General features: G+C 55.8%; 5 protein-coding genes across 5 annotated transcripts in view; 2 read left to right on the top strand and 3 right to left on the bottom strand.

Moving 5' to 3' along the window:
- CHGG_04841 (uncharacterized protein) overlaps window positions 1-463 on the top strand; it is a gene marked incomplete at both ends in the record, with an annotated part of 2,774 nt that extends 2,311 nt beyond the window's left edge. The window contains one exon of the mRNA XM_001224054.1: window positions 128-463. Coding sequence (XP_001224055.1) covers window positions 128-463 — 336 coding nt within the window. The remainder of the gene's footprint in view (window positions 1-127) is intronic.
- Window positions 464-1,229: 766 nt separating this feature from the next.
- CHGG_04840 (uncharacterized protein) lies at window positions 1,230-2,073 on the bottom strand (the record flags this gene model as incomplete). The annotated part of the gene is made up of 3 exons (XM_001224053.1): window positions 1,230-1,293; window positions 1,349-1,453; window positions 1,508-2,073. The coding sequence occupies 3 exons, from the start codon at window positions 2,071-2,073 to the stop codon at window positions 1,230-1,232; spliced, it is 735 nt and encodes a 244-aa protein (XP_001224054.1).
- Window positions 2,074-3,259: 1,186 nt separating this feature from the next.
- Window positions 3,260-3,831, bottom strand: CHGG_04839 (uncharacterized protein; the record flags this gene model as incomplete). The annotated part of the gene is made up of 2 exons (XM_001224052.1): window positions 3,260-3,310; window positions 3,493-3,831. The coding sequence occupies 2 exons, from the start codon at window positions 3,829-3,831 to the stop codon at window positions 3,260-3,262; spliced, it is 390 nt and encodes a 129-aa protein (XP_001224053.1).
- Window positions 3,832-4,303: 472 nt separating this feature from the next.
- CHGG_04838 (uncharacterized protein) lies at window positions 4,304-7,053 on the bottom strand (the record flags this gene model as incomplete). Its single annotated transcript, XM_001224051.1, has 3 exons — window positions 4,304-4,314; window positions 4,753-5,216; window positions 5,309-7,053. 3 exons carry the CDS (start codon window positions 7,051-7,053, stop codon window positions 4,304-4,306), a joined length of 2,220 nt encoding a protein of 739 aa, XP_001224052.1.
- Window positions 7,054-9,120: 2,067 nt separating this feature from the next.
- CHGG_04837 (uncharacterized protein) lies at window positions 9,121-13,046 on the top strand (the record flags this gene model as incomplete). Its single annotated transcript, XM_001224050.1, has 7 exons — window positions 9,121-9,139; window positions 9,195-9,239; window positions 9,306-11,344; window positions 11,399-11,690; window positions 11,745-12,070; window positions 12,233-12,538; window positions 12,591-13,046. The coding sequence occupies 7 exons, from the start codon at window positions 9,121-9,123 to the stop codon at window positions 13,044-13,046; spliced, it is 3,483 nt and encodes a 1,160-aa protein (XP_001224051.1).
- Between the last annotated feature and the right edge of the window lie 299 nt (window positions 13,047-13,345).

Here is a 13,345-nt window from a genome sequence, read left to right as displayed (position 1 = left end):
GGCCAACACCGCCGCGCCACCGCCGCCAAACACCCCACGCGCGCCCGGTACGCCCGCGCCGTCCGGTCCCGGTCTCGGTCTTGGGTTGCTCCGTGGTTGTATTTACGGCTGCGCCGTTGGCGAGTAGAGGCGGAGGTGGAGGCGGAGTTGGGGTGGTGATTGTGGTGGTGGTCGGAGTCGGGGGTCAGGTGGTTTCGCCGTCCGTGGTGGTCAGCCAGCCCTCTCCGTCTCCGCCCCCACCCCCGCCTCCCTCGGTGGCGGTCGCGTCGTCGTCGGCGTCGCTGGCGGGGGTGGAGGGGAGGGCTGCGGTGGTGGTGGTGGTGGTGGTGGTGTTGCGGGGGGCGTCGGGTTCGGTGTCGGAGTCGGTGGTGGTGGTGGTGGTGATTTGTTTGCAGGAGGGCCAGAAAGTGATGCGGTGAGGGAAGCCTGGGTGGGCTTTGGAGGGGAGGGGTTTCTCGGCTGAGTAGCCGGCGAGAGCGAATTGTCGGAGTGTGTCGAGTAAGTGGGAGAGTGGGTTGATGACTGCGTCTGAGGGTGCGCGTTTGCGCTTGCGGTGGGGGGTGGTGGTTGGGGGGCTGTCCATGACTTTCGTCTGTCTTTTAAGAAGAGGGTAACTTGGTCGTTTGAAGTTGGCGGTCTAGACGTGAAGTCGTACCATCCGTGGGTGTTGTGAGTGATGAATTAACGGGTGATAAGTGATGGTTGATGGTGGGGCTCTGAGCCGAATTCATATAAATCCACAGGTGGTGCAATGAGACAACTTGTTGGATTTCAATTATTTAATGATTCAATGATGTCAGATGAAACCATCGATAGAAAAAACCAGGGATTATGTTGCCGGGGCGTTGAGATTTTGAAAAGATTTTCCCATTTATCAAAGTTGGTGAAAGAGTCGCAGGTTTGCTTGCCCAGCTGCGAAGAATCGTGGGGTTGAGGGGCAACTACAACAGAACCACACCATGACTTGATATAGGAACACTGTCAACATAATCACTTTCTTTGAGGGATGCAAATTATAGGAAAATAAGCAATTCAAAATCGCCTGCATTGCACATTTTCCGCTAGACACTCGTGGTATTGACTTTTTGCGCAGTAACACTCTCCTTCCACCTCGCAATCCGACCCGGGCTGACCTAAGTGTCATGTTTCGGAACGAGCAACCACCTTCGTGAGACAATCGCTAGCTTGGAGGACCGAATAAATTCATATACAATTCTGTACACTCTTATCTACGCCTTGCGCTCAAAGTAGGTCCATTGGCCCTCGGCCGGTTGCTCCTCCAGAGGCTCCCAGCTAGCCAAATGTCAGTAAATGTGAATTAAATAAGGGGGTATCGGGCGCCGCTTACACCTTGGACTCAACCATGGTGTCCACCAGCTTGAGCTCGCCCTCAGCCACCTGGATAACCTCCTCGATCAGACCAGCGCCAATCTTGGTCTCGAGCTCCGAGATTCTGCATCGAATGGATCAGTATGTGCCCCTCGCTCATGAAGTCTGGGAAACCCACTGGTCAGCCGTAAGTTGCGGCTCTGGCTCCCACTCCACCTGGTTCTGAACATCCGAGATATCCCTCCTCTCAAAGATATGTTTCAGGTCCTCCTTCTCCTCGATCGTCCTGCTGCCCTCGAGCTCCGGGCCCTCGTCCTGCTCGCCGTCCCACTCTTCGTAACGCATATCCTCCTTCCGGGGGATCTGGTGCACTACAAAAGCCTGGCCGCCGCGCTCTAGCTTAATGGCCTTCGCGCCGCTGACGCCGTCCTTCTGCGCGACGGCGAACTGGTCGGGGTGCCCGGCAACTAGCTCCTGCGCCCTCTCGGCCCACTCGTCGTATCCGGGGGGCACGATGCCCTCGACAAGGGCCATGCGGTGCTTTGTGAGGGCCTCGACGGACTGGCGGTAGACCGAGTGGTCGGGTACGGCCTTGAGCTTTTCGAGGGTCGAGGTGTAGAGGTAGAGGAGGGTCGATCGCGGGGAGGCGTGGGTAGTGAGGCCTGTCAGGCCTGTCGGAGTGCCCGCTTCGAGAAACCGCGCGGCCGGCCGGACGGCGGCAAGGAGGCGGAAGGTCGCGCGCATCTTGGTGGGATGGTCGGGCGGCGTCCCAAGTAATGTGCTGGTGGTTATTGCTACCGCGGAGCGGGAATTCTCTCGAGAGAGCTGCTGCTGCTTCAGACGTCAGAGCTTCTTGCTGCCAGTCGCCAATCGGGCGCTCCAATTGGAATCCTGGAATGAGGCGCACCACGTGACCTGTATGAAACCTCCTGATAATACCCAGTATTTCGTATGGGATACAGAATACGCTTGCGTGCTGTATTTATGACTACCAGTATTCGTACGGGTCCAAAAGTCTGGGGCACCCCACATCAAAACTCCCAGCCACGCACTTTTCTGGGACTATGACCTACAGACGTATCTTCTAATAACTTTCCACAATCCCAAGCTCTAGTAAAACAGATACATACAGTTAGAAGCCAAGGTTCCAGCCATCAATATTTTGTATACCAACCCTTGGCTTTTTTAACTGCAGCCAATCGTTTCGGCATTGAGTCGATCAGCCGGTCAATCTGAGCTTGGTCAATTGACCACCAACATGCACGAAGGCATCTGGGTAAATTCAGCAATGTCTAGCTGGTTTTCTCTTGAGTGACCAGATATCTGGATAATCCTGCTTCATTTTCCGTTTCAACAGAGCCCACATATGCTCAATTGGATTGAGATCTGGGCTATGAGCAGGCCAGCCGTCAAGTACCTCAACTGCAGAGTTCAGCAGCCAGGTGGTTGTAGATGTGGATGCATGTACCCTCGCGTTGTCTTGTTGGAAATACCGAGTACTATGAGAGACGAGGGACATTTAGGCGAGGCGCGAGGGCACTACCGATGAGATTTATATTCTGCTAATTACAAGATGGGGAGAAAAGGAAGAGAAGCTGGAAAGAGCTCTCGCGATACAGGAGTTAAATGCCAGCGCGTGTGGCCACGTGCCCAACCAAGTGGAGCCACAGTGCACTCCGACGGCAGCTGCCGTCACAAGTACCATCATAAATAGGAAGAAGACCCTTCTGCAATGCTTGTTGATAGCTCCAGGAGCTACATCCCCCTTTTTGTGGCGGTTGGTAGTCACGTTCCATGACAATGAGGTCAGTCCTCCCACCTTTCCAGATACCACCCCAAACCATGATCGTAATTGTGCCTTTGCCGTGAGTTTTTTGAGGTTGACCGAAGTTCTTATCTCATTTTTGAGAAGGGAACCGGAAGACCAAAGTCATTGGGCTACTCGAGTTATTCTGGAAGACGATTCATCGGTGAAGATAGACTAGAGGTTTGTTAGTAAAATTAGAGGTTAATGATCAAGTCACTTACTCGGAGAAGCTCGTCAAGATTGTCCAACGAAGTGCACGCAAACTGATATCTATCCATTGCTCCAGCCTTCGACAATGGAATCCTCTTCTGTGCACGCCACTTCCGCATTCGATGCTCGCGCAAGACTCGGCGTACTGTTGATCGGGAAATGCGGGTATCTAGAGTACCTGTAAGCATCTGGAGCGAGTACCGAGGGTACCGCTTAGCCAGTTGCAGGATGTACCGTTTCTCACGACGTGTAAGAAGCTCTGGCCGGCCAGTCCTAGGCTTGGTTTCAAAAGTAGTGGAAGATTCGAAGCGTTGAAGTGAGAGTTGGACTGCGCGACGGCTGGTGGAAAAAGCTTTGGCAACGGCCGTCTGGCTTGCCCCCGCTGCGACGGCACCAGCAATGGCTGCACGTGCACACGGGGATAACTCCTGGCCAGGTTGACGACCGGCCGTCAATTTGGCACCAAGCTCGGCCAAATTGACCATAGTGGGCTGTTGTTCTGTTCGTTGGAAGGTTGAAGATGGTGGGTGTCGTGTCGCGACGCGCGTTTAATTGATGTGGGGTGCTCCAGACTTTTGGACCCGTACCGTACGAAGCGTTACACCACATACAACTTCCCTATTATTTCCAAAATGTTGCGAAGACGCCGGAGATGCAAAGGCGGATCGTGTCATCCTGTACATTTTTACGGAGATAGTTTGTGTTCCACTGCAGCAGCCGGTCTCAACATCATCCGATAATTTCCAACATGTTTGAACATCTCCGGGACGAAACCTCGGTCCTTTTCACCATCCATCTCATTTTCCACATCGTGGCTTCCCTAACGGACCTTCTAGGAAGAAGGTCGAGGTAAGTGAACGATCAATAAGACCGAATTCCTTCTACTGGAATTGGACTTTATTTCCATCAAGTTTCCATCATAATTCGTCATGTGTCTAAATACAAAGCTTAAAGATTTTACACAGTCACTGGTTAATTAGAAGAAAAGTAAATCCCCCTCATCCCACCCCATCCCCAATAACGTTTCCCTCGCCGCCTTCTCCATCCCCTCCGGCCCGCAAATCAACACCATCGTATCTCTCTCCTCCGTCGGCCTCCCCACCTCACGCTCCAACAACCCCTTATCCACCCGTCCCCTCAACCCCGTCCACCCCTCCCCCGGCCTGCTCAGTGTATGCACGAGCCGACACCGTCGCGCACCCCCACTCTCCAACAGCCCCAACTCCTCCCTCAACAAGATATCCCCCCTCCTCACGGTTCCCATCCAGCACCACACACCGCGTCTCATCCCCCCACATCCCTTCACCACCGCCCCTCAGCACCGCAAAAATCGGCGTGACCCCTCGGACCCACCACACACCATCACAAACCTTCCTCACCACCCGCTTCCCTCCCATTGAGCCTACACCTCCCCCGACCCAGATACTCAAACTTGCCCACGGGGCCCTTGAAATCCACCGCATGCCCCACCGGCAGCGCATCCAGCCCCTGCGTCATCAACCCCCCCTTGCGCTCCGCCGTGTCGCGGTAGATCTTGATCAGCACGCGCAGGGTGCCTGTCTCGTGGCCCTCGGAGAGGGGGGTGTAGGCGCGGATGATGGCCTCGCGTGTGGCCGGGTCGCGCAGCCGGATCATCAGGTGCTGGCCGACGGGGAGGCCGATGGTTTGGGTGGGCGAGGGGAGCGTGAAGTGAAAGATCTTGGTGTCGGGGGAGATGGCGGTTTTGGAGGCGAGCAGGGCGCGGCGCCAGGTTTTGGGGGAGAGGAAGACGGGGTCGAGGGTCGCTGGGGAGTCGGTGGGTTCGGGCTCGGAGAGGGTGCGCGGGGCGGCGCCGATGTGGTAGGTCGGCATCATGGCTTTGGCGTTTTCGCTGTCTTTGGGGGGGTGTTAGTGGAGGGAGGGGTGGTGTGGGTGGGAGGAGGGGGGGAGATGCTTACGGATGGCGAGGAACTCCTCGCTTACGTCTTGCCCTGCGGCGTTGGTGATGGAGGCGGCGCCGCCGGGGTGCTCTTCGAGGAACTTGGTGCCGTCGTAGACTTGGGCCGTTGACGACGAACCATGGGTTCTCCTCGCCCGGAGTGTTCCTGGAGCTCCTCGGCGGTGATTTGGCGGGTGACCTTCTCGTCAACCATGCTGATCTCCTTGACAGGCGCCTCTGCCGGTTGCACTTTGTCCTTGCCGGTCATCTTCTCGCCCCAGAAACCGTTGGAGATGTTACCGCCTTCCTTCTTAACTCGTTCCATCCACCCTCCCTGCATTAGCGCCGGTTGGCAGGGATGCTCGAACCTCAACCCATGCGCCTCCTTGTGAATGACGACCCTGTACCACGGGTTGTTCATCATACCCAGCACGCTCCAGTACATATCCCGCGGCTGCACCATCATGGAGTCATCCATCCCGCGGATCATCACATCACCCGCCTCTTGCAGCCGCGAGAGCGGCACGTCCAGCTCCCAGAAACACCAGCAGAAAGAGCTCTCCCGCCACGCCATATCCAACCTCCCACCAAACAGCACCTCCCCCTCAGCCGCGAGCCGGTATAAGTCCTCTGGATATGACATGCTCGCCAGCATCCACGTCCTGCCTTGGTCCAACGTTACCTCCATCCGAGTCACCCGCTTCCCACCACCCGCATAAGCATACCCCCTCAGCTTATACGTCCCCTCCCCGCCCGGCGGCACCGCCACCCGCTCATCATGCGCCGGATAGCAGATCGCACTGTTGGTATTCAAATCATAGATGGCATACCTCTCATCCTTCCACGTCTCGGGCAAGTTGGCGCTATCCTCGGGGCTGATCATCATAGGCAGCACGCGATTATCATAGATATGATACCAGTTCTCGCTTGGCCGATCAGTCACGATAATCCGCTTCAACCACTTAACACTGCGCCCACCAATCTGCCCCGGGATGACCACACGCAAGGGTTTCCCATGGTCCGGGTGCAGCGGCTCGCCGTTCATGCGGTGGGCGAGCAGCATGCCGCGGTCCGGGTCGGTCGCCCATGCCAGCTTGACCGACGTGCCATAATACCCGTTGGGCAGGCGGTCGGCGCCCTCGAAGCACACGTAGCGCGCGCCGCGGGTGGGCGCCGCGCGCGCGAGGAGGTCTCCGAGGGGAGTGCCTGTCCACAGGGCGGTGGACACGCCCGCCGCGCCCCAGGAGAAGCCCTTGGTCTTGCGGACCAGGTTCTGTTCCTTGCGCCGGTTGCCCGCGCAGACGAGGGTCACCGGGTAGGTGACTTGGTCGTAGGTCTGGATGAGGTCGCGCAGGGTGAGGGTGGCGGGGTGCGCGACGAGGCCTTCGATGGTGAATTCCCAGTCGAGCAGGCCCGCGTTGTCGACCTCGGGCACGGCGCCATGGTTGCGGACGTAGTGCAGGTCTTTGGTGGTGAGGAAGCCTTCGTCGTAGAGCTCGCTTAGTGGGGCCTCGACGTTGAACGGGTGGATGCCGGTTAGCCTGATGAGCCGGGGGTCTCTTTCCACGTGGTTGTCGGGGGTTTTGAGGTCTTCGGGGAGGACCTTGTTTTCTCTTGGTGTGAGAGGGAGGGGGTAGAGTGGTGCGGAGTTTCCGACGCCGTTTGAGGGCAATACAAAGCCTAGCTTTTGGTACTCGTCGTAATCTTGCAAAGGGGGGGTTGGAGGGATATGCGGTTGAGTAAGGGGTGATGAGTGGAGAGAAGGTGTTGGTGGGAGTACCACTTCCATGGTGTCTGCAATTATGGGACGGAACTAAGAACTAAACGACAAAACACAATGCCTGGCAAACACCACGTAGGCTAAGCCGTAAAACAATGTATGGCCGGTCAGAGGGGGCGAGAAGAAGAGATAAGGGGGTTATCAAATACTAGGAAGGCGAATGTGAGAGCGGAACACCCCAAAGTCCGCATGTCCTGTCCCCCAACTCCCACGTCTTATTCCCGTCCCGAAACGAACATCATCCCGAAGCAGTGGCTGCTTCTCCGTGGCCTTGTCGGAATTGCAAGATAACGGCGGCCGGCAGTGGCTTGATGGGGAAACTCCCCATAACTAACAAGGGGATTCCGTGGGCCGTGGGCCGTGGGCCGTGGACTTGTTCAAGTTTGTGTGGACCCGGGTAGCCTTCCTCCGGCCAGCGCTGAGCGCATCTCCAGGGCTGGCGGGAGTGAGACTTTACGTAGTGACAGCTCCGAAAGAGGGTATCACAGCGACGGGCGGTGTGCCGTACATAGTACTGTGTATGGTATGGATGCCCGCGGTAACCAAAGCACCATCCGAGGAGCTCGGAAATCATCGCACGATACATGATCGTCCCCCAATTCCGCGGACATGCCTCGATCGGTGCCAGGAATGGAGCAGGCGGATTGTGCGGTCTTATCAGTTGTTTGGACCACGATATGCCAGTCTACAAATCAGACGTCTTGATAAGGTGGCCCACTCAAAGATTAGACGGAGATGCTCAACCAGGTACTCGCGAGGCGCGACTATCACGGCATCGCAGAGCTCTTGTCGCCGAATATATATCTGAAGGCTTTAGAATCGTTTTGGATCCGTTCCTTTTTGGCCGCAGGGACGCTGGGGAGGGTAGCTTTGTGCGGTGCTTACCCCCACACGACGAGCGATTTCTGTTTTCCTTTCTCCGGTTCGAGATGTTGGTGTGTGGTTGCCCGTTATCAGCAGTCCTGCGGCTGTTTGGCGTGGGACGGCAGGGGTTCCCACAAGGCCCAGGCCTTTATCTGCCAGGGGTTAGGCTTGGCTCGGGGGGCTCGGGGCCAAGACACACCTGCGGGACCCGGATCCCCGTCTCCCCAGCTGCCGAATCGCCGTGGCCGGCATCTGCCAAGACCCCTTGTCCGGCGAGCCACGGTCCTTGGAATCCAGGGCGCTTCCGGTCTGCGTTACCTATACTTCGTAGGTAACGTCCATTTATAGCGAGGCTATGAATAGTTTCAAGGGTGCCTACTTCAAGTAGGATACCCCCCCCATTTTGTGCTTCGATCCGGAGCTGCGCACCCCGACGGCGATACAGTCTTTGTGCTTCCACAACATGCCGGTTAGGTAGGTAGCTCGGGAAACCGAATTGAAAGTAAAAGGGCGGGATAGGCAGAGGCAGATATGCCGAGAGCGAAAGCGCAGAAAGAGGTCGTTGGGTTGTTGTTGTTTGTATGGAGGATATGGAGGTACCTGGATTGCTTAGTTCTTTTGCACCTTCTCTGGGTACCCAGGTATTACATTCCTACCTAGGTAGGTAGTTGTCAGGTAACCGGATGGAATTTTTGCGCATATCTTGCCGATACATAAGTGGGTTTGGACGTCGCAGGCGACCCAGAAATTGTTGATTCTGTGAAAACAGACACAGCCTACCTGTACCTTGCTGGCATGTGGGTTTGATCCAGTCGCGGGGCTGCTTCCGCCTGCGGGGCTTGTCCCTCTCCTTTGTAGGGCATCGGGCGCTAAGACGCGCCTAATGATCCAATCCCATGGCCCTGATGAGTGAATCCACCAAAACCCCAAGCAGCAACAATTCCGTCACCGAACCTTGAACTTTCAATCGCCGAGGGTTGTTTCAACCTAGCATCCACCAGCGTGAATTCTTTGGCCCTCCACGCTTTCTAGGAGTCTCTCCTCTACCACGAGTGCCTCAAGAGGCTGCCTCTACAAACCACGCCACCGATGCCTCCCATTGTTGATGGGGATTGTCGTTTTCGGTTCCTCAACCCTTAGCATCTCGAACTCCGAATGCGCCGCCGCTGCCAACTCTTTCCTAATCGCGCACTTCCAAGATAGCGGCCCACCATGGATCGTGCTAGGAGGCGTATGTCCCCCGGAGTGCGCCAACCCTTGCGTTGAGATGGCTAATTGTCTTACAGACGAGTTGCGCGAGCTGAACGAGCGGGCTTGGAATGGGGAGAAGGGTGAGAATACCTAGACATCCATCTTTGAACCGTTCGTCGCCGTGGCTAATACTATCTTTTGGCTAGACCTTTTGCCCGTTGGCAACTCGCTCGACTCGACTATGAAAAAGAACACTGCTTTCATTAAGCGTCTGCGTACCGCCATTTCTCCCGCGACCCTGAACACGTTCCTCCAAGAAATCAAGACCGTTAGCCTGTCCAAATATCTTTCCGAGATTGTCTCGGCTTGCCACGAAGGTCTATGCAAGCTCAGGTCCCCGGGCGAGATCGAGGCCGGCGTGGAGATTGTCAGCGCTCTGCACCAGCGCTTTGGACCCGATGACTTCACGTCGTACCTGGGTTGGTTTCTCGGGAGGTCCATGGCTACACCTGATAAGAGCGTTCTCAAAAGCCTTACCCCGGAAGCAAGAGACAAGGAGGAGAAGGATCGATTGGTTCGGCAGCGGGTCCTCCTCCGGGTCGTGACCGAGCTGTGGCTTGTTGATGTCCTACGCACTCTAGACGACATCAAGCGCCCAGACGATGCCACCAACGGGGGTGCTGGAAAGCAGACCGAAGTGAAGTCCCGCGCGTCCGCCAAAGGAGGTGCTGCCGAACCATTTCCCCTTGAGGTCTTAAAGGATCTTCTTGGTCATGATCGGGAGCACGCAAACCTGCCGTTACTTGTCGTCTTCGTCAGGGCGTTTAATTGGGATGTTCTCGGCGTCAGGACTGTCGGCTCCGAGGGCCGTAAAACTGTTGAGGAAGACGGCGCAACCAAGGCTGGAGAGGCGGCTGATGACCAAGAAGGCGAACCTGAACCAACATCCGAAGATCCTCCCTTCACTCCACCCGAGCTGCAGGAGCGCTTCAGAAACGTCTTGAAGCGCTACTTTGAAGATGTCAAGAGCCACCTCGTCCGAGACCAAAAAGCTATCTACAGCCAGTCTCGCAAGAATGCCGAAGCTTACGTTAAATCAGGCGAAGTCTTCGAAGACCGCCAGGCGAACTTTGAGAAGCAAGTCAAGGCACAGGAGCGTCTGGTGGCTAATGCACAGATCATTTCGGATGTCATTGGGGCCGAGATGCCGGATTTGAAGGACAGCGATGATCCTTCAGGTGGCGCAAATGGTTCCATTGGCATTGTAAAAGCTGGCGAATACCTACGCGGCCAAGGCGACGGCTCCGGCATCTGGGAGGATGAAGAGGAGCGCCGTTTCTACGAAAATCTCGTTGACCTACGGGGCAAGGTTCCTGGCATTCTCCTCGAGGAAGTCAAGAAAAAGAAGGCCGATGCAGATGAGCAGGTTGGCAAGAAGGTCGACCCGGCGGAACTCGCCGAAGCTCCGAAGCCAGCCGACACCGCCGCCGACAACCAGTCGGTGGCAATCGCAAACAAGACAATCGGAGCTCAAGTCGATGCTTTGCTCACCAGGTTGCCGGACCTCACTACCAAGGATGCCATCGACCAGACGGCCATTGACTTCTGCTACCTCAACTCCAAGGCTTCGAGAAATCGGCTTGTAAAGGCCTTGACAGACGTCCCAAAGGGCCGCGGAGATCTTCTTCCCTGCTGGGGGAGACTTGTTGCTACCCTTGGCCAGTACATGACAGACATTCCCAAGGGACTCGTGGAATACCTGGATGCCGAGTTCCGCAGTTTGCAACGGCGCAAGGAAAAGGAATTCCTAGGTCAAGTGAGGCTCAGCAATATTCGTTACCTCGCTGAACTGACCAAATTCGGCATTGTCCCCGAGCACGTTGTCTTCCATTGCCTCAAGGTCAGCCTGGATGATTTCTCCCGCATGAACATCGAGATCATCTGCAATCTGCTAGAGAACTGCGGCCGCTACCTTCTCCGAAACCCGGAGACGTCGCCCCGCATGTCGACGTTCCTAGAGACGCTACAGCGGAAGAAGTCGGTACAACACATCGGGCCGGCTGAGAGGATGCTCATCGAGAACGCCGTGTACTACGTTGACCCACCGCAGCGTCCGGCGATCGAGCAAAAGGAGAGAACGCCGATGGAACTCTTCATCCGCAAGCTTGCCTACGCGGACCTGACCAAGCGGAATTACAGCAAGGTTCTCAGGCAGATTCGTCGGCTTCACTGGGAAGAGAAAGAGGTATGCTTACCGCAGTCCCCGCGTAAGTTAGATGATGTGACCTAACCCTGATAGGTTGTCTCTGTGCTTCACAAGGTTTTCTCGAAGCCTGGAAAGGTCAAGTTTGGCAACATCCACTTGCTTGCCATCCTGTTGAGCGCCGTCAACAGGTACCATCCCGACTTCGTGATCGGCGTCATTGACTCCGTGATCGAGTCTATTGCGTTTGGTCTTGAGCAAAACGACTTCAAGTCCAACCAGCGCCGTGTTGCCGAAGTCAAGTACCTTGGCGAGCTCTACAACTACAGGATGCTCGAGCACCCTGTGATCTTCGATGTCATGTACAAGATCATGACCTTCGGTCACGGTACCTAGTAATCCTATCCTTGACCTATGGCAGCTCGCTAATTGTAACCTCTAGGTGGACCACCAATCCCTGGCCGCATCAACCCCTTCGATCAGCCCGATGACTACTTCCGCATTCGTTTAATTTCTACAGTTCTTGAGACATGTGGGATGTTCTTCAACAAAGGTGCCGCCGGGAAGAAGCTCGATTACTTCCTCTCCTTCTTCCAGTACTACATCCACGCCAAGAACCCTCTACCCATGGATATCGAATTCCTAGTCCAGGACATCTTTGCTTTGTGCAGGCCTCAGTGGAAGCTAGCCTCTAACATAGAGGAAGCTACAAAAGTGTTCCAGCTGGCCATGGTCCAAGACCAGAAGACTTCCGGGCTCGACAAGGCCGTGGAGCAGGACGATGAAACAAGCGGGGGTTCCAGCGATGACGAGCCTGTCGGGGATGACGATGACGATTCGGGCTCTGAGGACGGGGAGGTCGAGGTCGAGGCAAGCATCACTCCTAATCTCGGATGTGACAGCAGCCGCTAACGGGTTTGAATCATACAGGACGCTGACCAGGACCCATCCTACGATGCGAGCGACTCGGAGGAGGAGGCCATTGTTGTTACCAGGGAGGAAGAGGAGATTGATCCCGAAGATGAAGCTGATTTCGACCGCGAGTATGCCAAAATTATGGCGGAAAGCGCCGAGACTCGCAAGTTCCAGCCGAAGCAGCAAGTCGACATCCCCCTCCCTATCCGGGCAAAGACTCGAGAAGCCACGAGCGGCAGCGAAACCGCCGAAAGCGGTCCCGGTACTCCGGGCGGAACAATGGCCTTCTCTCTCCTGACCAAGAGGGGAAATCGCCAACAGGTGAGTCTAGTATATTGTTCCATTATGCTTATGTGGTAGCTAACCGTCATAGACCCGAACGGTTGAATTGCCCTCGGACTCTAACTTTGCCGTGGCCATGATCAACCAGCGGCAGGTGGCAAAGGAAGAGCAACAGCGCATCAAGAACCTGGTGCTGAACTACGATCTTCGGGAAAACGAAGAACAGGATGGTGAAGAGCACACGAACTCCTACAAGTCAAGCATTAGTATTCATCACATTTCTGCAGGAAACGAGAAAGCGCCAGCGCACCACCATCACAACCGGCTCGACCCCCGGCTGGGCAAGGAGCGCGGACAGCGGGTCCGCAAGCTCCAACTCAGCGACGTTGACTGGTATGATAACCCCGGAAACAACCCCCTTCAAAAACCAGGGCGAGTGCCCTACGCTGCCCAGGGACATCCCAGAGGGTCGAACCAGAGCTACCGGCGACGCAACATATGGCAACCACCCGTCCGTCATGTGGCGGTGAAGCAAGAGCATGACTAGCACTTCATCGCATGCGCTTTGCCTCGGGTAGACGTCAAGAGACGGGTTCTCGCAAATCGCAGCAACACAAGCACCTCTATTAGCAAAAGGTTTCTGACAAGGTCGCATTGGACGGCGCATTCTAGGACCTGATACCGAGTAACTAGCGATACTTGCGATCGTATGGGATTACACCAAGGGAAACGAACCTGAGATCTTCGTTACCGAAACAACAGCGCAACTCTACCTTGGGTGGCCTGTCTAAGTAGCCTACGGTGCAGAGTCGTTTAACTAGAAGCTCACGGGTTCGCCGTCATTTT

This window comes from Chaetomium globosum, genomic scaffold (assembly GCF_000143365.1).
Source record: "Chaetomium globosum CBS 148.51 scaffold_4 genomic scaffold, whole genome shotgun sequence".
NCBI lineage: Eukaryota > Fungi > Ascomycota > Sordariomycetes > Sordariales > Chaetomiaceae > Chaetomium > Chaetomium globosum.
This window is presented reverse-complemented; position numbering and strand designations above follow the sequence as displayed.